Source organism: Strix aluco, chromosome 1 (genome assembly GCF_031877795.1).
Source record: "Strix aluco isolate bStrAlu1 chromosome 1, bStrAlu1.hap1, whole genome shotgun sequence".
Taxonomy (NCBI): Eukaryota; Metazoa; Chordata; class Aves; order Strigiformes; family Strigidae; genus Strix; species Strix aluco.
In genome coordinates, this window is record NC_133931.1 from 160,658,207 (window position 1) to 160,683,160 (window position 24,954).

The 24,954-nt window shown below is 39.3% G+C and overlaps 1 protein-coding gene across 2 annotated transcripts in view; it reads left to right on the top strand.

The window, feature by feature from the left end:
* The window catches only part of TPK1 (thiamin pyrophosphokinase 1), a 321,381-nt gene that overhangs the window by 146,559 nt on the left and 149,868 nt on the right, over positions 1–24,954 (top strand). For both annotated transcript variants that reach the window (XM_074842940.1, XM_074842930.1), the window contains exon 4: positions 4,877–4,949. In XM_074842940.1, the coding sequence (XP_074699041.1) occupies positions 4,877–4,949 (73 nt within the window). The remainder of the gene's footprint in view (positions 1–4,876; positions 4,950–24,954) is intronic.

Genomic DNA, 24,954 nt, shown 5'->3' on the forward strand with positions numbered 1-24,954 from the left:
AATGCTAAAGAACTTTATCTTCTGTATTCCCACCCATTAGATGCTTACGAAAGTCAAAGCTGACTTTAGTGACTGCTTCATGTTAAGTCTGCAGCATTTTATCTTCACTGTATTTTTTCTACTGGGAAGTAGCTTGTGTGTGTCTGTTAGTCTGGGGTAAAAGGCATCAGTTTTGAAATTTATTTTTAGTAGTGAAAAAAAAAACATAGGGATCCCACTCTGTGCCCTCGAATGATACCACTGGGACATGTACGGCTTGTCTGCGTGGGATTGTTTTCTGTGCTGTAACTGAAGGAAGCAAAAGGTACTGCAGATACTGCCTTTAAATGTTCATGTCTCTGATGTTAACATTTGTTTAAAAAAGGTTAATTGCAGGCAATTATGTGCTAAAGGAGCTACATCACAAGAAAAGTCAATAGTACTAGGAAACTGTAACTTTGAATTAATGATAGAACTGAACAGTTATGCCAGAGCAATTTATTTAAGGAGGCAGCACAGTTTTTTATTATAAACAGCTAAAGTGTGAAGTGTTGAGGTTTTTTTTTTAATTTCTTTTTCATAACTGTGTAAAAAGGCATACCACTCGACACTGGATTCTTCAAGTGAGTGAATAAAGAACCAAGTATTCTGATGTTTTAAATTTAACATGCTGTTCATTAGTGTTGAATATTTAAAAATAAAACTGCTTCTTGAATTAAGCTGTGTCCATTAGATGGCTTTCTTGAAGGCAGAAGGCACAGTTGTGCTTACTTAGCATGAGAACCTCAGAGTTTAAATAGCTTCTGTTTATTTTGTAATCTATGTCTATGGTAAGAGTCAATTACTGGTTTATGGTACTGGTGACTAAAACTTCTGTAGTGTATCTTGAAACTATGGCAAACTTGCAGGAATCTCCTTTTTTCCCTGCTCTCCAGCCCAGCATCCTGGGAGTTCATAAAACTGTTCAGTCAACATGCAGCCTTTATCCAATTTGGATAAATCCCCTAGCTGGAATCCATCTCAAAACTTCTGAGAAATAGTGATGTTTTTTCTTGGTAAGCTAGCTAAACCTTTAAAGGTTTCATATTGAAACTCTGGGGTTTTTTTAAAAAAAAAGTTAGTGCACAAAACATAAGCAGTCTGCTATGGAAGTGCCTTCAGGTCCTTATCTGAAAGCAATGCTGTCCCTCCTGACTCCCTACTCATTTTAGATGGATGCTGTACAGCTCTAAAATGCCCTGATGAGAATAAAAACCAAAACAACAACAACAACAAAAAGTAACAACCTAAAGTCAAACAGAAAAAAAAGCCCTCAAACCCCGAAAAAGGAAAGAAAAACTCTGGCTGGCCTGAAGACTCTGAGGATTTTTTCGTTGTTCAGTGCCTGGTGTTATGCTCTTGACAGCTCTAGAAAAGGTTTGGTAGACTAGGCTGATCTCACATGAATTTTATACTTTTGGTCCCATTAGGATTATGGAGTTGTCTCACTGCTGATAAATGTCAATTTAAAGCAGCAGAGAATCAAGCCAGCTGAGCTGGTCATGACCTTATATGTGATCATAATTATAAGTGATAATTAATAGCTAATGAGACTGGTAAAACATGGTTCTGAAATGCAGTAGACTGCATCATCTGGACTGTTCAGAAATTAAAATTTTTAATTGCACTTTGAAAAGGAATTAAAGACATCTTTTGCCATCATGGCCAAAAGATAACCTCCTTCACTAAAGGATATGTGCCATATATGTCACTGAGATATATGTCTTCTTCGATACAGTTATGCTATAGAATAAGAATTATTCATTAATTTGAGGTAAGAGGGTAGAAGAGCATGGGTTAGACTAATGTAATACCTGATTTTAATCCATACTTTAAATAAGGGCAGTTGTTTTAAATTTTATGGAGGGGCCTTTCTTGTTACTTTTTTCTGACATAATTTCATCCACTCACATAGTAGTAAGCTTGATACGTGATTCCCCAGAGCCTGTTCTCCTCCAGATGTGCTCTGGAGTAAATACAAAACTACCAAAGCAAACAAACCAATTAAGTTACTTTAGTATGAGGGGGTTTTCCATATATCTCTCTCTCAACTATTTCCCCTTTTTCTCTATCAGCTAGTGCAAATCTTCTCTGAGGTTAGTCAGTCTAGGACAGGTTTTCACACAATGACTCTTCTTCACTTGTGTTAGTTGGAGAAGAGCTTTGACTCAATTCTGCTCACCTGGATCAGGCAGTTTGTTCCGCAGAACTCAAAAGCACCAAGTCAAATCCAGCTTCTGACTCTTGTCTGAGCATTGGCTTGCTTTTTTCTTGGTTTGCATAGTCAATGAGCTACAAAGAACAGCCATCTTCTGAAGATAAAGCTGAAACATTTTATGGTGTTTCTGAGGCAGACAGTGCGAGTTGAGATTTACTTGTGATGGATGTTTTTAAACTGATCAGGAGTGACTTTCTGAATTTTCCTTGTTTCTGGTGTTTATGAAAGGGAAGGAAAAGAGAAGAAAGAATTCTCTTCACATTCATTAATGTGAGGCTTAGACTTCTTGAAATTTTGAAGTTCCCAGCCACAATTCCTTATTCTCTGTTAGTCACTTCTGGCTTTGTGGTAGCTACAAGTGAACTATTTAGAGCAGATGTCTTGAAAATAGTTGTAGGGCTTCCTGGCAGGGGAGTCACGTTCAGGCAGTGTAGCCAGGAGCCCTGGCAGAGCACATGGGAGGTGCAATCGAGATTCTTGTTTCTTTTGCTTGTAAAAATTCAGACAGAACTTCAGCTAGCTTTTGTCATGGAAATGGTTTTACTTTGGATGAGAGCAAAAGCTGTTCGGGAGCATTTGATTCTGAGAAGGTACTTTTTTGGCTAATTCTGCTCTCAGTTCTGCCTTTTGAAGCACTCAGGAGAGACAGCTGATTATTTAAAAGCACTGCAGTCTGTAGTTACTGTAGATAAAAAAAATGACAAAGACACTTTTGGATTTATGTACTGCATTTCAGTAAGATAAACAACCTTAAGACATCAGCTCTTTCATCAGAGTGGATGTGTGTGTCATACCACGTTGGCTTTCTGTGACAACTGGCTGTTGTTCTTCCTGCCCAAACTGCTGGGACACCTCCAGAGCTTGCATTTGGGGGCACCATTGTAATGCCTAGAGTGAGGTTACTTTTAATGGGTTTGTTTCATTCAGGAAGAAATGAAAGAAAAATCACAAATTGAATGAGAATACCTGTAGGTTTCCATTGGGAAACTTGTGGAAAGGTAAAAAGGCATCAATTTAAAATTTGAATTTTGAAAACATATTTTTTGTATGTTGAAAAGGTCAGTCTCACAGTGAAGGAGCAAATCTAATTTTGTGTTTAGCTTTTGCTGGTTGTGAACAATACTGACTTGGGCATAAGAAACAGAGCACTGAGGCATTTGCATTTCTTCTAGTTGGTTTCTGTGTCCCCGATAAAACCCGATGCAGAAGGGACTGCCCTTCCCCTCACCATGAGTGTGGGAGCATTGCTTTTAGAGAGATTATTTTTAGAACATATCCTTTTATAATAGCCTTAGTAATAGCAGAGAGCAATGAATTTGAAATGTCGTAGCTGCACGTGAACTAACTCACAACAATTGTACTTAGAAGCTTCTGCTGAAGCAGCTTTCAGTTTTCAAAGAAAATGGTGACCAGTGACCATGCATCGCTTTTGAAATCTTTGAACGGCACCAGAACATGAGATTTTTTTAAGTTTTACTGATGTGGGGAGTTTGTAGACCCTGCAGCTTTCTTCTAAAATCATGTGAAATAAAAATGTCCCATGCGCTTTGCCCAGTTCCTTGTAACTCAGCTTGAGCTGTAAACTAATTTGCTGATGAACTCTCATACCTCTTGTAACGTTTAGTAACCTTGTAGAAGAGGAGCTATATAATTTGTTAGAAAACACTGAAATCAGAGCTTTCATTTCAAAACTCAGTTCAGCCTTATCTTTTTTGAAACAGTGACAGCACTTTCACCTGTCTCCTTAGCTGCTGCTTAAAACTCCAGGAACTGTGCAAAATGGAAAGCTGTATTTCTATGTTTTGTTATGTTTTTGCGGGTTTTTTTCCAAAAAATATTGTTAAACTGTTCTTTCTGTAGCACAGTTGAAGTTTCATTATGAATTTTTTAAGAATTAATACAGTAAATATTTTGAAGCATTCTGCAATTAAAAAATGACAAAAAGCAAGTTGAGATAAATATCACGTTATTTCCATGTGCTTTGCAGCAATATTACTGTACAAAAGATGGTTAGGATTTGAAATCAAGTTCATACAGATTTTGTACATCCAAGATATGACTTAAAAATCACTGAGCATTTGGCTTCCATACTTTGGAGGGAGTATTTTTAATAGTCAAGGGGAAGAGCAGAAACAAGATGACATCAGTAACAACTAAAATACAAATCTTTGGAACATTTGTGGCATACCAGCTGTCCAAGAAACAACATCATCATCATCATCATCATCATCATCATCTTCTGACAAACGATATCCTCTGAGGCTTAATGTACAGCACTCAGATATGCTTTTTCACATACTTTGCTGACTGAATGGTACATTTGAAAGATATTTGAGAGTTGTCTTTCTAGAACCATGCAGATACAAGTCTTGCCTTACTGACCCAGGAAGATGCATAAGCATCTAAGTGACGTGTAGCTCCCTCAGCAAAGAAGGGACACTAGATTTACCAGTTTTGCAGTTCGTCTGTTAACTTGTTTTGTATCACCTCATATCAACTCTTGTTTTAACATGCTTTTAACTAACTTCTATTCCCTTGAGAGATTAATGCATGTACCCCTTAGTGCTCTTGAGAAAATAAATATTAAATCTAGTAAGATGGATTAATTTTTCATTTCACTGCTCATTGCTTTCCTTTCAGCTTCTTGCCTGATTACATCAGTGGTGATTTTGATTCCATTCAGCCTGAAGTCAAGGAGTACTACAAGGTCAAGGTAAATTAAATCTCTTTGATGAGTTTGTGTGTGTTAGAGCATTGTAGGATCCAACCCATTAGTGCCCCGGTTAGTCATTAAATGATTCTGGCTCCACTGGTTTCTTTGAGGCTTCAGTTGTGAAGCACCTTACAAGCTCAGATGTTGCACTCTGCCTGGCACTGTAGTAATGCTTAAAGTAAACACGGGAGGTGCGGTACTGCCCGAGTCCTGGGTAGGGTGCAGTTGCATAGCATCAGCTCAAGAAATAGGTCATACTTTGCTGGAGGTTATAGCAACTAGAAACTAGGATAAAACCTCCTGAAAAATCTGTGACTTCTTTTGCTTGGTGAGATACAAAGCAATAAAGATTAACTTCCCATGATTCCCACATGGCTGGCACCCACAGACTTTCTAGAGAGAGTTTCTCTGTGTGATTTTTGCATGATATGACTTTACCGTTTTAGCAGGAAGCTGCAGATGGAGACATCTGTCTCTTTCATCACCCACTGAAGCATTGAATTACGCCCCAACTACTTCTGCTTCACTAGTGGAGTGCCCTCCTTAATGGGTTTTTGGACAAATTCCCGCATACATTAATTTATTCCCAGTGTAGCCGCCGCATTTCCAGTGAGCAGCATAAATGTAAACTTGCATTTCTTAGGTCTTTGGGCTCAAAGTTCTGCCTTTAGCTGACTATTTGGTATTTAATGCTTCACCTGCCTGCTTGTATAGGCTTTTGTGCTGAGCACAGTGCTTTACCCTCACGCCTTGGACAGCAGATTTCTGCAAATTCAGAGTTTGCCTCTGTGCCAGCTTGGCTTTGCAGCAGGCTGCACTTGCAAGAGCAGTAAGTGCTTGATCCGTGTGAGCTAGTGGACTTAGAGGTCTGTGATATGTCTGCTGCTAATTCAATGTGTGAGGTTGAAATTGGCATAAAATCTTCCGTGATGGACTCGGGACCAAATGATTGGGACAAAAGGTTTCAAACTGTGAGAGGAGGGCTGGAGGAGTGTGTAAGGCAGGGTTTTAGTCCCTCTCTGAGCACTGTGTGGGGTTTTTTCCATGTTCTACCTCATTGGTTAGAAGGGAGAAGTGCGTGATGGCTGTCCGTCCTGGGAGAACAGCTCAAGAAGAATTCTTGGGAATCTTTAGGCTACAGCTTGGGAAATAAAAATAAAATAAAAAGCTTTGGATTAATGCTGTTCACTATAGACTGGAAATTCATGATCTGTGAGTAAATGGGGAAACCTCAAAATGCACTGCTCTGTTTGGCATGGATGTTGGTATATAAATGCTTATATAAATGCATGTTGGTAGGTAGGTAAATCCTGCCAAAGAATGCGGGTTCAGGATTGTTCAGCGGAGAGAGGGGAGATGGAAGAGGTAGGAGGGGGAAGAATACAGTAGGATATGAAAAGGAGTAAGATAAGCTAAACTGGTATTACACTTTTTCACAGGGATTACTTTTCTGGCTGTAGCATCCCTTTTGTCAGCTCCATCGTTAGTAGACTGTTGATGTGCATCACATCTTCTCTATGAATGCGCAGTGAAACATTCTGCTTCATACAGAGCTGATATACCCATGCAAGTGCTGGGCTGATAGGCTGTAAAGGAAGTCGTATTTCATCAGGATTGTAAAGGTGTAATGAAGAGCATAATCTAGCCTACAGAATCCTTACCTTGAGTCCTCATACATGACTGAGGAAAACGTAGTTTGACTTTAGAATTTTAAGTCTGGGTGTACATGGTAGGAAAAATAATATTTTGCATTTTTAAATTAAACTTCCATAGTCAGAAAATTAGAATGGTAAATATGAGTGAGCATCTAAGGAGGTCTCGAGCAAAAAATATAATAAAACACAGAATTTGGAGAGAGGTGTATGCTTCTTTTCTTGTAAAGTATCTTGTCCAGTAAAGCACCCTCTGTAGTCCAGGCAATTTCCAAAGTCACTGTCATTTGGAAATGTTGGATATATTGATAGGTTAGGACTGCTTAAAACAGGCTGTGAGAGACTTTCAGGTGAGTAGGTCAATGTAGCGCCATTGACTTCAGAGAAGTAGAGGGTGACGTTGTGAGTTAGGGTTGCTTCCCATGCTGCCCTTCCTCCCTCACCAAAGCACTCCCTCACCCACATGCAGATTACACCCAGAGACAGACAAGCCATTATCGTTAGATAGTATTACTGTAGTTTCAAGCATTCTCTTTTATCAATTGTTGATGATTATGAAAGGGAAAACGGAAGAATTGTTGTAGCAAAGCTTAGACTGATGTGATGTTGCCATTTTCAGTGAGCAAGTGGATGAGAATCCACAGAAAACCCACCTGCTAACTAACTGATCAGTATTTTCCTGTACAAAATAAAGCTAGCTTTTGATATTCATCATCAATTATTTTGACATAGGCATGCTCCTACAGCCTTCCCCTTCCCCAGTCCTGCTTCCAAATAGTCACCCTTTCTCGAATGGAAAGCCTGAACCATTCTTATCACCCAGAATTACATGAAAGCATACACGATCATCATGTGAAATTGCTCCAGTTTAATTTGCCCAGGTTAGTACCAAGAATGTCATGAGTTATCTGGGCTTCTCTGAAGTTGAGCATGTTACAATCAGACAACAGAATATTCATTTTTCCTTTGAAATGTGTGTCTAGATAAACATTAAGTCTTCAGCACCAAATAACAAGAATATTCTATTGGCATTCCTAATGTTTCTTCTCCCATTTACTGCCAAGCCACCTTTCCTGTTCCACCAGGCAGTAGACTGTCTTGCCTGAATTTTCCCTTTCACATCCACCAGTCTTGAGCTCCTGCCAGACCAGCGATAGTAGTGACTTACACTGTAGCTATAGCTTTAGCTTCTTCCAAAGTCAGACTTTCTGTGTAGAGTTTTTTATACTGTACTGTAGATTTTCATCTCTTGGTGCCCCTTGCCTTTTTCCATATATGCCTGATGTAACTTATTCCCAAATCACAGAATCATTCAGGTTGGAAAAGACCCTTGGGATCATCAAGTCCAACCATCAGCCCTACTCTGCAAAGTTCTCCCCTACAACATATCCCCCAAAATCTAAATGACCCTTAAACACATCCAGGGATGGTGACTCCACCACCTCCCTGGGCAGTCTATTCCACTGCCTGAACACTCTTTCTGTGAAGAATTTTTTCCTAATGTCCAGTCTGAACCTCCCCTGTTGCAGTTTAAAGCCATTCCCTCTTGTTCTGTCACTAATTACCTGTGAGAAGAGACCAGCACCAACCTCTCTACAATGTTCTTTCAGGTAGTTGTGGAGAGTGATGAGGTCTCCCCTCAGCCTTCTCCTCCTCAAGCTAAACAGTCCCAGCTCCTTCAATCGCTCCTCACGGGATCTGTTCTCCAGGCCCTTCACCAGCTTCGTTGCCCTCCTCTGCACTCGCTCCAGCACCTCGAGATCTCTCTCGTATTGAGGTGCCCAAAACTGGACACAACACTCCACGTGTGGCCTCACCAGTGCAGAGTACAGGGGGACTATCACCTCCCTACTTCTGCTGGTCACACTATTTCTAATACAAGCCAGGATGCCGTTGGCTTTCTTGGCCACCCGGACACACTGCTGGCTCATGTTCAGCTGTTTGTCAATTAGAACCCCCAGATCCTTTTTGTCCAGACAGCTCTCCAGCCACACCTCCCCAAGCCTGTAGCCATGCAGGGGGTTGTTGTGGCCCAAGTGCAGGCCCTGGCACTTGGCCTTGTTGAAGCTCATCCTGTTGACGTTGGCCACCGATCCAATCTATCCAAGTCTCTCTGTAGAGCCTCCCTATCCTCATGCAGATCAACACTCCCGCTTAACTTGGCGTCATCTGCAAACTTACTGATGATACACTCTCTGTCCTTATCAAGATCATCAATAAAGATGTTAAACAGAAATGGTCCCAACACCGAAATGTTACACAAAGGCAAGGTGACACTTTCTGAAGGCACCTGCTTGGGGTAAGTCAAGAGCTCTGCTGTCTGTCTGTAACATTACTGTGACCTGCAGGGAAGTGGGGGTGTGTGGGAGTGTGTATTCTTTTGTACACATGTACCAAGTAATTCATTATGGCCAGCAGAAAGAAGGAGCTATCACATGTATGGAGTGAATATGAAGGAAAGTGAAGCAAGCAGCAAGTGCTGAGAGGTATTTGCCCTCTGCACTCCTGTCTGTCTTGATGTATGATGTACAGGGAAAAGTCATGCCAACTTTCCTATCGCTTAAGTTTGATTCAGTTGATGTAGAGTCATCTGCCAGGTGAAGGGCAAGTGGTGTTGGAGGACCTGGAGGTTCCTTCAGTATTTCAATTTCAATGTTTTAATTTATACCAGGAATTAAAGTGATTTTTTTTTCTTTGTGTTTGTGAAGCTGAAGGTGTTTCTCTGTGTTTTTTATAAACATGCTTTATAGTTCTGTTAAGTATTACATTTACAACGGAGTGCCAGTGACCTCTTTTTTTTAATTTTCAGAAAGCTACCCATATTGACAGAAATTAATACATCATGACTTCTTTTATCTATCTGAAGATAGCATGCCACAGCTATCCACAGTACAGGTTATGGACGTTAATTATGGAGTTATAAAACATAGTAATTTACAAGTGTTTGTGTCAAACGACAACCTAGTGTAGTGCTGAGTAAGAAGGGGGAGTATTAAACTGTGTGTGAAACTAATTATGGTTCTGTAAAGTGTTGTCTATAAGCAGTTGTATCATCATCACAAAACAAGGACAAGCCTGACTCCTCCGTCACACCACCTTTGTACCAGGATGTTGCTGCTAGACTCGGAAGGTTTTCTACCTCATTTAAGTGATGAAAGCAAGAGCAGATACATGCCACTACAGGAAACATGACATACAGGTTCCCAAAGCCAAAGGGTTTTACTGGGATGGATATCTTTAAGCCAGTTCCTCTGGTGTTTTTAGCTGAGCAAGAATTACATGACAAGTGTTTCCATTTTCCCTTAAGGAGGATTATCACCATTGTGTTGGGGAACCTTATTTAAATGAAGTTCATAAATATGAAGAAAACCCATTTTACCTCTGTTGTGCGTGGCATGCCATAGTTAGTGAAGAGATCTAAAGGCAAAAGTGCTGTTTTTTCAGTTGTGTTGGAAAATAGTCGTATAATAGACTTATGAGCGGGATGTGTAAGTGATGGGTTAGGCATGTTACAGTTTTGGGAGAGAATAAGGTTGTTCAGTTTTTATTTTCTGCGGTCTTGGTTTTACCTCGTTGGCTTGTCAAGTAGGTACTTATAGTCTTTTATTCTTTATATTAAAGAAATACTGATGATTTCCCTCATTTCTTAAAGAGTTAAATAATGTTAAAACAGAATAAAACTGCACCACAACTGGAAAAGGAATACCATGTTTAAATTTTCCATTTTAAATCATATTGCACTATAAATAAAGGACAAATAATAACAATTCAATATTCTTTATTCTGTATATTTCCTGTCATTGTTAAAACAGATACTAAGAAGAGTTTTGTACTTTCATGATAAATACGCATGTTCATAGGATCCCATAATAGATGCTCTGGCAGTCTTTCTCTGTATAGTCTGAAGTACATAGGAAGTGACACTGCACAAAGCAGCCAGGACTTGTGGTAATATTTCTGTCATGACAGTTTCATCTGTTTCTTGCTTTAGCTGCATGTTTCTATTATTGAAAGCTTTTCAACATTACTTTGAAGTTAAAGCAGCCATTTGTATTGTTATGCCTCAAACAAGGCTCAGTTTCTGAAGTTTTGAGACCAAAGACTTTAAAATTACACCAAATCTGTACTTATGCCTAGAAGCAGAAGGTTGAATACAGTGCCCTTTGAAATCCAGATTATGCTGTTTATTAAAAATCCAGTTTGGCTTTTCTGCTAAGCAAACTTCAAGCCTTGAAAGGCTTCTCTAGACTTAGTAGGCTCTGCTTCAGATCTGTAATTAAATGCTGTGAACATATTTACAAGTCCACTGTTTCTCCTATTCTCTTTTCTTTTTAAGCCCCATAGAGCTGCTTATTTTTGCAGGCAGTTCTGCAGCTGTAGCACTTTCCCTTTCCATTTTCTATTACATTTCCAGGGTTTAATGGTTATCAAGGCTGTAGAAATGCTTGATAAGTATGGTGTGGATATTGTCTTTTTGTTCTATGACGATGCACCTATAATTAGATTTACAAAATGTATTGGTAGCAGTGAAGTAGTGCTTGTAGATCTCTAACTTCTACACTTCCTGCTAAAATGCATGCAAAAGTCCATGGTTTAGGGTCATATTTCCTGCTCGCTTTCTGAGGCCAAAATTTTTAATAATTTGGGGAAATAATAATGTTAATTGATTTCCCTCAGTTATATTGTTATAATTTAAATACATACAATACATGGTACGTGTGTGCACAGCTAAACTAATGGAATATTGCATATGCCATCAAACTTCTGGACTAAAATTATGTACAAAAATTATGTACCTTTTTCTATGACTATTTTAATTTACCTTTTATCCCTAAATGTTAGTATTTTTTCTAAACCTAATTTTTAATACAGGATGAGACTTCCAATATTAATAAGTTTGACTCACTTAAAGCATTCTTGTTAGACTGAACAGTTTTCTAAGAAAAACACAGTTCATTTTAGGGCCTGATTCCTTTGTGAGAGGTTTGAAGGTTTCAGAAGGAGCTGTAAAAGTTGTGCGGGTGGATCTGAAACAATTCAGTCTTGCTGTTGAACAGGCTACTCCTACCGATAATCACCGCTTAAGCTTTCAGGCAATCCCTTGTTTTATGTGTCCCGCTGAAGACATCTCTGACAACTATGAAAAGTGCTGTGCCTACCTCAGTTCAGCTTCTGATGTGTTCAGTGCCTGGGCCACCTGGACTTACAACCAAGTTGTAAGCTGTAATTTTTTTCTACTGATGTACATTCATTGAAAGAGCCTCAGTGTCTTAATATAGATGGAGATTCATCAAGTTAAAAAGATTTATAGGGCTGGGATGGTCCTGTTATTAATAGTTCCAACTGAATATGACTGTATATGCAATTTAGGATTTTGGACTGGAAGCTGTCTGTATGTCTTAGTCGTGTAATTATTCAACGGGAGCTTTTGTAAAATGGTTCAATTCTTGAATAGTATGTCAGAGGTCTTATCAAGATCGTGTTTCCAAGTGAGTTGTGTAGGTGATTTGGGTTATGTGGATTTCTTATTCATGCCAGATAGAAGTAATATCATAATGTTCCAGAAATGTCATAAATTTGTAAGAGATACTGTGCTTGGTGGCACTTCTGTAAGGGTGACGTGACAGACAGTCACGCTAGGTCAGACCAGAGGTCTGCCAGTGTCTGGTCTCAGCTGGGTACAGGATACCTTTAAAAGCATATGTATGCACAGTGATGCTTCTTTGATACACTTTTTCATCTCCCACTAATATATGGTTTAAAGATTTCCTAAGTCTGAGGTGGTATCTTTGTGTTTAATTGCTTCCATAGATTTATTTAATTTTTCCAAAAATTAGTCTACATACTTCTTTTCAAACTGTGTAGATGAGACTGCAAGTATCCACAAAAAAACCTTGGCAATATGTTCCTCAGTTTAAGTGTTTACAGTGGAGAAAAATCTGTCTTTTGGATGTTATTTTGGTTTTGAACTTGACTTTTGATAGTCACGTTTAATTCTCCTGAATTTTTATGTTGCGACAAAGAATGGATGAACATACTTTAATCGCCTTTTCACTCCCGTTCTGGTTGTATTAGTATGATTGTGCCTAGGATTCCTGTAGGTACATAGAGGGGTATGTGTGTGCACAGCTAAACTAATGGAATATTGCATATGCCATCAAACTTCTGGGCTAAAATTATGTACAGCCTGTACAGATGTTTTGTGTCCTGCTGAGTTAGTATATGTATAATGTCTAGGAAGTTCTGCTGAAAAGAGTCTTCTGTAAAGCGAAGGATTTCAGGACTCTGGGCTTGCGTGGTGCTGTTCTTATGTGCTGGTGAAAAACAAAACCAAGAAAAATCTCTGTCCAGTTCTTAATATCACAGTAGCAGTTTCCAGAAAACAATATATCTGTTTAAATGCAGATGAGATTTGTGGAAAAAAAAATAAATTCAGTTATACAGCGCTGCATATTTTTAAGTAATGTGTGTTCTTTGTGTTACCTCCTGGAGTTACACATCACTCCTTTCGAACCTGAAGAAACAGTTAAGTCCTACTTGTGTTGTAAGACCAATATAATATCATTAAGACTCAGCAAGTTTTGAGGTCATTGAGAGTCACTGTGTACGTTTATTAGGACCTGAGTCAGGCCCTAATTTATCTAGTTAGGATAGAGAATGCAATTTGACCAAGTTCTCATTCCTTAAAAAAAGTGCTACTCTGTTTTCCTTCGCAGTATTTTGCTGCTTGTTATGTAGCTTTGGGAGACAGTATATAGAAATTAAGAGATCAAACTTTTATTAGAGGTGGTTTGTCTTTCTTTTGCTTAGGTTCAAAATGACAGTTTGCGGGTTACGAGTTGTTTTCTTTCTCCTCACAAGTGCCTTAGCTGAAGCTCAACTGCCTGACAGTAGAATATGCAAGAAAACGGTGCACCATATAACAAAAATGATGCTGGTGGTATTTTAGTCTTGCATCCAATTTCAGTTTAATATTATGTTGCAGTATGAGATTTATTTCTCCCTTTCACTGGTTATGGCCCGAGGAGGCGAAAGGGTAGAATCTATATTGCAATAGACGTTTGAGTTACTTCCAAGAGTTTTAAAAAATTTAATCTGGTGTTAATCTCTGAGAGAAGTCATTACTCTGGTCTGTCAGCCTGTGATGGAGAAAATAACAGAAAAGTTTAAAAAATAGAAATGTGTTGAATTAACTTCATTTCCAGTGCAAGGAACAAAAAAGGTGTTTTAAACAATGACAGCTTAATCTGCAGAAGGAAATTGAACAGAGTTATTTTGTGATTAAGCCTCTTCACACAAAAGAGACAGCTTTAATATGGTACTAGTGGTTGAAGACTCAGATGATGGGTCTTTTTAGATGTAAGTGGGATTTTTACATCCATCTTTTCTTTTTAGAGAATTTAAGAGAGAATTGTTACTGGAGCACAAGGCTCAGTGCCCGTGCCTATGGACTACTAATTAGAACAGTTTCCAACGAAGCTGCAGAACCTACAACCTCGCAGCTCATCAAATGTTGCTGCAAACTCAAGTTCAGCCTAAATGCTCTGTGGGATTTGTAAGCTTGATTCTGTTATGGGGGAGCCCGTTAACTAGCCAAAGCACAACTCTGGCCGACAACAGGAACACAAACCTTATCATGAACCAAGGAAGAAGATCCTCAAAATCCTGATACTGCAATTTTAAAGTATTTTAAGAAGCTTGGCAGCCTCTGCAAATGATTCTGCTGTGCATCTTGTCAAAGAGCAGCCAGCTCTCCTTTCAGAAGCAGACTGAAAAGATGCAGTCTGTTGCTCATTTCAAAGTAAGAAGGTTTGCTGGTGGGCTGGAGAGGAGGAGGAGGAATGCTTCTGACATGCTTTCAGGGACCTGTAGCAAGCATTTTGGTGAGTGCGTTCCCTTGCTTTAAAAGGAGCATGTGCACTACTCAGGATCATTCTCCCTTACCTCCAGACTCCAGAGGCAGATTCACCAAGGACACCATAAACTTTGCTTCTTCATCTTTGACACAATTACCAACTCAAAAAGGCACCATAAATTGGGATACACGATTCAGGGCTACCACATCTTTATTTACCATCATGTCGCCTTCACAGTGTTTACACTTCACTTAGAGCAATACAATTACAAAACCTCAAGGATGACAATCCAGATGAAAGAAGGTTGACTTGGTCTGTTTGTGTTCATGCAGATGGATGAGTGCTCTACAGGCCTCCAAATGGAAAAGAATGAGAAAATTATGTGTGTTGTTCAGGTAGAAAAGTTAAATGCTTTTGTAGCTTTTCAGTGAAACAAAGGATGAACTAAAGCTGCCAAATTTGAACTTGAGTGTATTAATTAACTTCGTCATGGAAGTGTAAGGTTGTTTGGAGTTTTGATATGAACCAAGACAGAGGCGGAGTCCAAGTGGTGGAAAATTCAAGTGCAGCTTCTGGAGCACAGACGATTGTTTTTCCTTACTGAAATTTGATCTGGTTAAAAATGTGCAAAATACAAGGTTTGTTTTTTATAGCTGCTCTTAGAAATAGTGCAAAATGATAAAAGTTGCATTCACATATACCAGGAGGAACTTTAACTTAAGATGTAATTTTGGAAAGAAGACCATTAGTGGCAGAGAAATACCATTACTGGGTGGGATGGAGAGGAATGAAAGTACTGGGGTTCTGGCAGCTTTAACTACAGCTGGGTGGGGAAAGCTCTGCAAATTGGAATATTTCTCATATTTACCTTTCTTGGTACCATCACTTTTTATTCTTCTGTTCTGTATTTTCTGACTGTAATATTTTTTTGGGCTCTTGCTGTTTTCACTGTCATCAGTAAGCATTTGAAGCTCTGTTTTTCTGTTTCAATCCTGCTGTTTTCCTTGAGTGCTCAGTGGAGCCCAGCAAAGAGGGGTTGGATGAAGGTTTGATAAACTGTGCAGGAAGCTCGGCTGAAATCCAGAGTGTCTCAGGACCAGTGTGAGTTAGTCTGTGTTCAGTGCACTGTTGGATTCCTTCATTTGAAGAAGCTGTGATGGTCTTTGATTAAAAAATAATAAAAATTCCTTAAGTCAAATAGATTTGGAGGTATAATTAGAAATGGAAACAGTCCTCTATGTGATTAAGTGAGTTAAGAGAGAAAAATGAAATGTCAGGGGAGGAGAAAATGAGGAATGGAAACTGAGAAAAAGGCACAGACTGTAAAAAGTTAGAAAAACGTAAGAATTTTACCAGCGAAAAATAAAGGTAACATCAGCAGAGGGTAGGAAAGAGAACTGTATAGAAATAGAAAAATTTCCCTGACACATCAGCAAATTAATTCTGCTGTCATTTTTTGCAGCCGTGAAGAAGTGAGTGTGATAAGATAAGCACTAATGCATGAAAAACATATTTTTCTAATCTAAAAGTAAGATTTTTCAGTTTATTAGGAATGAATGCAGGGTGGTTGATTTGGTTGGGGTTTTTTTTTAATTGTTTTCAAATGGTTTTGTTTGAAGTTAGCATAGGAGGACCTATTTTTATTCCATCCTTGACCAAGCTTTGATGGGAGTTTCATCAGGTGAAGAACAGAAAATCATACAAGGAGCTTAAAACTTAAATGACTGCAATGAAAATTGGAATGTATTTACAGTAAATTTACAGGTGTTAAGACTATTTTGTCCAAATTCTGCAGCAGTTGCTTCTGTAATATATAATGAGTCTAAGCAACTGTTAATCCAGTTGAAACAACTAATTTAGTATTTACTTTGCACTTAATTGATAATAACCCTTCAAGTGAGGAGTTGGTAATTTAACATAAATTGCTAGCTAACATTACCAGACTTCATTTAATTGATAAAAATGTAGCCTTCAAGAGGAGCCTTCTTTTGAGAGCTGAAAAGACCTTCCTGCTTTTAAGCTCAGCAGCAGGAGAACACCTTTAGGGAACAGAGTAGGGATTAAACATGGGATATAATTGCTTATTGTGACCCAGCTCCATTTTTTTCTGGCATTTAAAAGCCAGACTCTTTTGACATAGCAGTATGCAGATAAAGTCTTCCATTTGTTTTGTTCACCATCTACTGTTTCAACATATAATAAAATATAGCTGCTATACTTTAGTGGTTTAGATACTTCGTATTTTAATCACTATTGAAATGTTATTTGTAGGAAGAACTCAAAATTGAAGACCTGGCTGTAGAGCCATCTCAGGGTTTGCAACAGACTAACAATTGTGCTGGATATTACTGTCCTGGCTGGGACCTCTGTACTTCTAGCCCTGGGTTTGTACTAAGCAATTTGCTTGGGCAGAGGGAAGGAATAATGCCTTGTAATGGTCTTTGTGGTCCTGTCCCCTTTCCCTGCATCCACTGGTGAATTATTCGGATCCTGCCTCAAAAATACTTCTGAGAGGTAAAATGTCAGCCTTTGCCTAGACAATCTGACAGGATAATAGTGCTCACAGTGGGGGACTGTGTCCGTTCTGTGTTCAGATCAAACATGGGTGTATTTCTTGGGACTTTTAAGATACATTTCCTAGTGGAAGTTTTAACAGGGATAGTGGTGGAGAATGTTCAGGCATCAGAATGTGCTCTGTATCCTGTTTATCACAGTTTTTTGGAGCAAATAAATGTACTCATCAATCCCTAACTTACCTGCAGAGGTGCATGTCTGGTCTGGCATTGACAGTTGCTTACACAGCTGAATATGGGGGAAGGTGTCTAGAGTGATTCAGAAAAATTTTTTCTTTGATAAGGTTATGTTCTCAGTATCTTGAGCTCATCCCAGACTGAAAGTTGGGCACGTGCTGAGAGGAAACTGGGAATATCACAGTTCAAACTCCCATTTTATTCTCCCACTGATGGGATAAAACAGGAGGGAGGATGGAGGGGGTCTGAAACTCCTTGAAGTGATTTTTCATATTAAAAGCTCCATTACTGTTCCAAAAGAGCTCTGCACCCACCAGACCTTGAGCAGGTGTAGTTTGGTCTGAGGGACAGGGCTTTGCAAGGGATTTCTTTTGTCAACAACAATGGAATCAACTCACATATGCTTCAGTGGTTGTAGTTAAAATGTTTGGCTTGATCTTGGACAGGGGAGTCAAGAAGTTTTCAAACAGTTTTTGTAGTTTGTTGATTGTTTGGACAAGCCAACTCCTCCTCACCCCAGTCAGTTATGGATTCAAGCACATATCCTGCCTTTAATTACTGAGTTTAAACTGCTCTACATGCTTCAGTCCTTGTGCCACCATCAGCGTACTGCCCGGATTGCAGTTTGCAGCCCTGGGCCGATGGGTTGCGAGCAGCTGCCACAGAGCCATTCCCACAGTCCGGGAAGGGTTAGAAACAGTCCAGCCCTCCCCTCCAATTTTACCATTTCTGTGGATTTTCATGTGGTCTGAATGAATGTGCCTTCAGCAATGCAAATAGCTGGCTGTGGCCAGACTCCGTTTCTTTCTGCTTTGCTCCCCTTCTGTAGAAGAGCACCCTCCTAGCTGTGAACCTCGGGAGGTTCAGTGCCTTAAATTATGAACCAAATCTGTGCCTTAAATGTAAGACAAGCTTCTTGCTTCACTGAAAAGTCTTTCTGAACACTTTTTCATCAAAAATAACTGGTTTGTTCCAATTGACTGGAGGCTGTGATGAAGTGTTGATTGTAGTCGTTGGCATCAGGCTCCCAAAGAAAGGATAATGCGTGCCGCGGGAGGCACGGCCGGCCTCTGTCCTGCTGGGAAGTGCTCTCCCCATCCAAGGCAATGGCAGATCTGCTGATTGCAGATTAATTATTATTAGAGTTAATAAAGTGACGCAACCGATGATGACAATGGTAAGGCTTTCAGCATATTGAACAGGGGCATCTCATCAGAGGAAACAGAGATTGCAAGGTGTTGAGAGTGAAAGTTGGTGATTCTCCTGTGATTGTGCCCTCCTGTACAGAATACTGGACATCTCTTTGTAATGTTTTTTTGTGTAAATGCTATCCCTAAATGCCTCGCAGACCTGAACTGGAAATAGATGCATAGGTAGAGAAATGAAGTGATATGGGAAAGAGAATAATTGCATTTGACATTTCTTCTTGAACTTGGTTCTATATAGCGTGAAAAATGTAGGTATGGGTTGACAGCTTATAGATGCTGTGGAATAGCTCAGAATTCCCTGCGGCAGGAGGAGAGTAGCAGAGCAGGAGAGAGAGGCCAATGTACAATGAGTGGTTAGATTTGGGAAGGAAATAGTATAAAATGTTTAAGGTTCCTTAGAGAGCACTATTTATCGCTTATGTGATATACTCTTTGTGGTAAACTCGAGATGCTTTGAAGGGTTAGGGTAAATCTGATATGGTTTGATAAATATCAGAAAATTCTGTAAAGATGAACTGTCCCTAAATCATCTTACTGGTGTTTACACTGTCTCTCCTTTAGTTAAATTCGCTTCCAAAGAAGTTGCACAGAAGGTAATAAAAGGGACAATACCTTCCTATCCTGTTATCTGTCAATAGATCATTTATTTCTTCCCACAGCAGGCCACACCACTTTCTTATATCTTTTTTCCCCTCTACTTCCAAACAATTCACTAGTTTAAAATGACTGTGCCTCAGCCTTTCTTGCTGGGAATTTTGTCCAAGTTGTGAAAAAAGAAAAGAGCATTAGAGTTGGACCCAAATGCACAAATTAAAACATGACAGGAGAGCCAGGCTTTGAAACTGCATCTTCAAAAGTACATTGATTAAATGTATTCATGTGATATGAGTTGTGTGGTCATGGAACAGTACACGGATATTTTTTCTGAATGGCTGCTTGTCCTTTAAAGTGATATTATTGATGAGACTACACAATAACAGTCATTTTAACCCCAAATTATGTGCCAGAGGGCAGGGAGCTCATCTTTGGTCTTTGATGATTCAGTGGAAGGGTGTTTAGGATGTAGTTATCTAGGACTGCAAGCAGCAAGTGTGATCAGACAGGAGGTTTCTTCCAGTTGGTAGATATAGTTTCTGAAGTTTGCTTGTCAGGCACTGCTGTGAGTATCCATTTTAGAAACATACAGTGTCCTCTACATACCTTTCAGTGGATAATAAGGATTTAGCAGCTGCCTTTTGTATTACAAGCACAAATTTAGAAACAAAGACCTGTTTTGAAAGATACAAATTCAGGATTTGTATTTCACTAAATTCATACATTTATTTTCTAAAAGTAGACCTAATTAAAATGAAGACTGGGACACTTTGTTAAATTCCTCAGTTTAGTTTGAAATCATTCAAACTAAATAAGATTTTTAAAATATGAACGGCTGAACATTTAAGGGGAACAGACAGAACTGGCCTCATTACTAGCTGAGCATTTGGAGCTAGAGTAAGCTAAAGAAGCTTTTGATAAGGGTCTACTTTAGAGTCAGAGATTTTTTTAATTATTATTATTTTATTGTAGTCATTTGACTTCAGTTCAGTGCTTAGGTTTGAAAAAAGTAGAATGGTTTATTTTCTCTTTCAGTGTATGAATAAAAATGAGGCATGAGATGATGAGAAGTACTATTCATAAAGTGCGGAAGGGCTTGGTGATGAGAAATGATCAATATTACCTCTAGCTACTGAGTTCAACCATGTGCATCCAGTAAATCAGTTCACTTTTAAATGCAAAATGTGGCTAGATGAGCTTATTTATGTCTCCGTAGCATATAAGATTGCTTTATTTAGTAGGGGATAAAGACACAACTGAGGGTTAGAGCGTGAAACAGAGGGAAGTACGATTTAATGTGGACTGGAGTGGTAGTTGGACAACATACGTAACCCAACTAGAAAATTGGATAAGGTCAGCGAGGAGTAACTGAAATGCTTTGTTGACTAATGTACAAGAACCTCAGCAGGCAAACAGAAGAACTAAAACAATTGTTATTGGTATGCAAATAGATTTTTACAGCTTTACCGGAAATGTGGCAAAGCAGCAGGCGAGGATGGAATAGAAATATTACAAGCCATGCACTGATCAGGAATAGTAGGAATAAAAAATAAAAGTTAATGTGAAATAACTTTGTATGTTTATGATGAAACTGTGAACAAAACCAGCTGATTTGGGTTCACATTTTTGGGCATGAGGGGGAAAAAGTGCTATTTAAATGGTAAAATCCAGTTATACGTGACTGGTGGATGGCAGGTAATTTTTCAGTGTACAGTCTCTGAAAAAATAAGAAGTTGTGGTATTTTCAGTGTAGTTCTGGTAGACAGTAAAACATCTGGTAGATTTGGGGGCCAAAAATAACTTTGGGTAGAATGATCACAAGTTGACTTGTGAACTGTGGAGATGAACAGAAAGTCTGTGAGGTGTGTGCTCTACTTCGGTTTTGGGGTTGTTTTTTATAAATCTTACATAATTTTATTTCAAGAGGGGAAGGCCTCAAGAAATTGAGAACAGAAGGCCATCTGTATAGGAGCTCATGCACTAAATGAAGAGAAGGCAGATTTCCACCCCTTTTATCTTAAACTTCTGCCTGGAACTGGTTTGTAAAAAAAGTGAAAGGATAGACAAGAAAGACTTCAAATATAACCATGTGAACTCAGAAAGAAAATTAAGAGTAAGTGTGAAGTGTGCAAGAGGAGGAGGGCAGGGCAAGGAAAGAGGTCTGATCAGCAAAAATACTGTTTTGTCAAAATGTGCACATGAGTTAGAGCTCCCTTCTGTGAGCTCCATGTGTAGTAATGGATACTTCAGTTACCTAGAAAATGCAGAAGGGTGAAGTGATCAAACTGAGCCATGAGGATAACATAGTTATTGATAATCATCAACTCACTACACTCCATAGCAGAACAATACCTGCTTATGTTTTTGGGAAGGAGAACAGAGTAGAAGTTGGGGAAAAGAACACTGGCTAATGGGAAGGAATACATGGTGTGAAAATCACTGTTGTTATCAGAAGGTGACAGCTACACACTGGATGACAAGCCTCCTAAACCCTCCTGTTAGCATCCTAGTTCGGATATAAAAGCATGGTTGGGAGACTCATTTCCAAATACCACAGCTCGGGCTCACAATCACATGTGCAGGAGAATCACAGAATCATTCAGGTTGGAAAAGACCCTCAGGATCATCGAGTCCAACCATCAGCCCTACTCTACAAAGTTCTCCCCTACACCATATCCCCCAACATCTCATCCAAACGACCCTTAAACACATCCAGGGATGGTGATTCCACCACCTCCCTGGGCAGCCTATTCCACTGTCTGACCACTCTTTCTGTGAAACATTTTTTCCTAATGTCCAGTCTGAACCTCCCCTGTTGCAGTTTAAAGCCATTCCCTCTTGTTCTGTCACTAATCACCTGTGAGAAGAGACCAGCAGCAACCTCTCTACAATGTCCTTTCAGGTAGTTGTGGAGAGTGATGAGGTCTCCCCTCAGCCTTCTCTTCCTCAAGCTAAACAGTCCCAGCTCCTTCAATCGCTCCTCATAGGATTTGTTCTCCAGGCCCTTCACCAGCTTCGTTGCCCTCCTCTGCACTCGCTCCAGCACCTCGAGATCTCTCTCGTATTGAGGTGCCCAAAACTGGACACAACACTCCAGGTGTGGCATCACCAGTGCAGAGTACAGGGGGACTATCACCTCCCTACTTCTGCTGGTCACACTATTTCTAATACAAGCCAGGATGCCGTTGGCTTTCTTGGCCACCCGGACACACTGCTGGCTCATGTTCAGCTGTTTGTCAATTAGAACCCCCAGATCCTTCTCTTTCAGACAGCTCTCCAGCCACACCTCCCCAAGCCTGTAGCGTTGCAGGGGGTTGTTGTGGCCCAAGTGCGGGCCCTGGCACTTGGCCTTGTTGAAGCTCATCCTGTTGACGTTGGCCACCGATCCAATCTATCCAAGTCTCTCTGTAGAGCCTCCCTATCCTCATGCAGATCAACACTCCCGCTTAACTTGGTCTTTGGATACAGTCTTAATGACACCGGAGACAAGATGATCCCCTGATGAAGGAAGGATTCACAGCCAGTGGTAGGATCTCTTTTAGTGCCACTGTAGAAGGTTTTGATGCTGCCCCTGGAACACCATATGCAACTCCGATAACCCATCTCCAAAAAACATGAACCTGAGTCTGAAGCGGGCTCAAAACCATGCCTGCTAAAATGAGCCAGGGGCTCAACAGTCTGTTTCATGAGAAAAGGCTAAAAGAGCTTGTCTTATTTACCCTAATGAAATTAAAGTAAAATAAATATATAAAGGGGCTAAACACTAGGGTTGGAAAAGATAAAAAATAATATTGATTTAAGATCTGTTCAAATAACATCAAGCTGCAAATTAAAAGTGTGCCGTTATCCATTGGAGGAATGAGCCTTCGAGGAGATTGTAGTTGGGAAGAATATGCCTGAGGTTTTTTTAAATGGATGCTAGAAAGTTTACGAGAAGTATTTCATGACGTTTTCTGTGGCAGCATGGGATTGAATTTGATGAGCCAGGACAATCCTACCTGTCCTAGATTTTAATGAAAATCTTTCATTGCTTTTAAAAATGTGAAATGGTGGTTGTGTGCATTTAATTTTATTCCAATTTCTATCTGAAAGCGACTTGATTTAATCGCTTTATTCCAATTTCTATCTGAAAGCGACTGAATGAGAGGCGGCATTCACCATTTTCTAGAAAGTTAAAATATGTATAAAATTAATAATCTGACTGAAAGCATGTTTAGACAGAGATGTCTGGGAGCGTAAGTGTGTCATATAATTTAAGAATAACAACAACACTGTTTTCTGGGTTGAGCTGATCGTGACTACCTAGAGAAAGAGCCTTTCTTTTAGAAGACAATTTTTTGTTTTCTTTTTTGGATCATCGTTTTAGATGCTTCTGTGATTTGGTGAATGCAGCTTGACACTAAAGAACAGAATTCAGGACTATGGTTTTTCAAGTTGTAATTCTAATCATTAAACATAACCAGTGCAGGTGATTGTTTTTTTGTTTGTTTTTTAAACCTGTTTATCTGCAGTGATAAATAGTCTAGAAGCAAAACTGGATTTTACAATCATTGGGTTATTTTTCTTCTGCATGTTTATAAGAGCCATTTTAATATGACCTGATGTGATTTGCATCTGTTGTGGAGAGAGTGTGTATTTCATTTTAATGACTTTATTGGATAATTTGACAATTGACAGATTAAATCTTGTTAAATACTGTAGGATGAGAATGCGCCTAATTTGGATGTTGATACCGACATTCCTTTTTCAGTATTGGAAAATGAAGTTGATTATTGCCACAAATACTATTCCAGGATTTTTTCCCTCAAGTCTGATAGACCTCTTGGTGATTTGTAAAGAATACAGCAAAAGCTGGAATTAATAGAGCAAAAGTGTATATCTTAATTTTTACATCAACATATATCTGATTCATAGATCTTAGGCACTGTGGGTTTTTTTAACTACTCAGTAAACTAACAATGTTAAAGTGTATTCATTTTTTTAAAATTAATTGACCTGCATTTTTCTAACTGTCGGTATGTGCATTGTAAGGTATAACACTGGATTTTGCAGTAGTAAATATTTTTAAATTTACTAATCCAGGTGAGCAACTGCTACAGTGAATGTGTGCTTTTCAGTAGAACTCCAAACCTTTGTGCCTTTGAACTACAAAAAGTGCAAACAAAATTTTCAGATCAAATCTCCTGTTTGACCTCCAGACAAACCAGCCACCATGTTTCATGCAAATTTTGGGTAGGAAATTCAGACAATCCATCATACAGGACAGTCTACAGATACGTTAATCTGATTAGTGTGTATGAGTATCCTGAGAGGACTGTACTGGAAATTAGGTGAGGTAGAGATGCATCTTTGCTGTAGACAGATACAGATTTTTATCTGCTCTCTCTTGTGTCCTTTTATATCAAGCAGCTTCCACATCAAGTATCCAGTTTGTGGTTAGGAAGTGGATTACAAGCCTGTAGTTGTGCTTGATATTTTATTGCTATTTATTATTTATGTTACCCTTTTGCCAGTACTGTAGAAATACAGTGCAAAAAGAGGGAATGCATTGTCCTCAACTAAGACAGGACATGGTTAGAGTTGTAGGGAGGGTAAGAGAGACAATGAAAGAAATTTTTTTTTTTTTTTTTTTTAATTTCTGCCTAATCAAATATAAAGTTTCCTTGCCATGCTGGTTCCAGAACCAACTGTCTGTCTGACGTCTCTGGTTTCTGGTTGTACTGCAGGCTGTCAAGTTTAGTGCTTCTGGCTAAATTCCCTCCAAGTCACTAGTAATGTTCCTTGTCTCTTCTCCTTTCTCTTCTTCCCAGCCTCCCCTGCCAGCAGGGGCTTTGTTTCCAACTTTGAGGCCAACTTGATTAGGTGTTCCCTGGGATGTCTTTATCCCGATTGACCCGAGTGGATCTGCAGCATGACCTGCGGTGCTCCCGAGCCTGAGAGCGTGA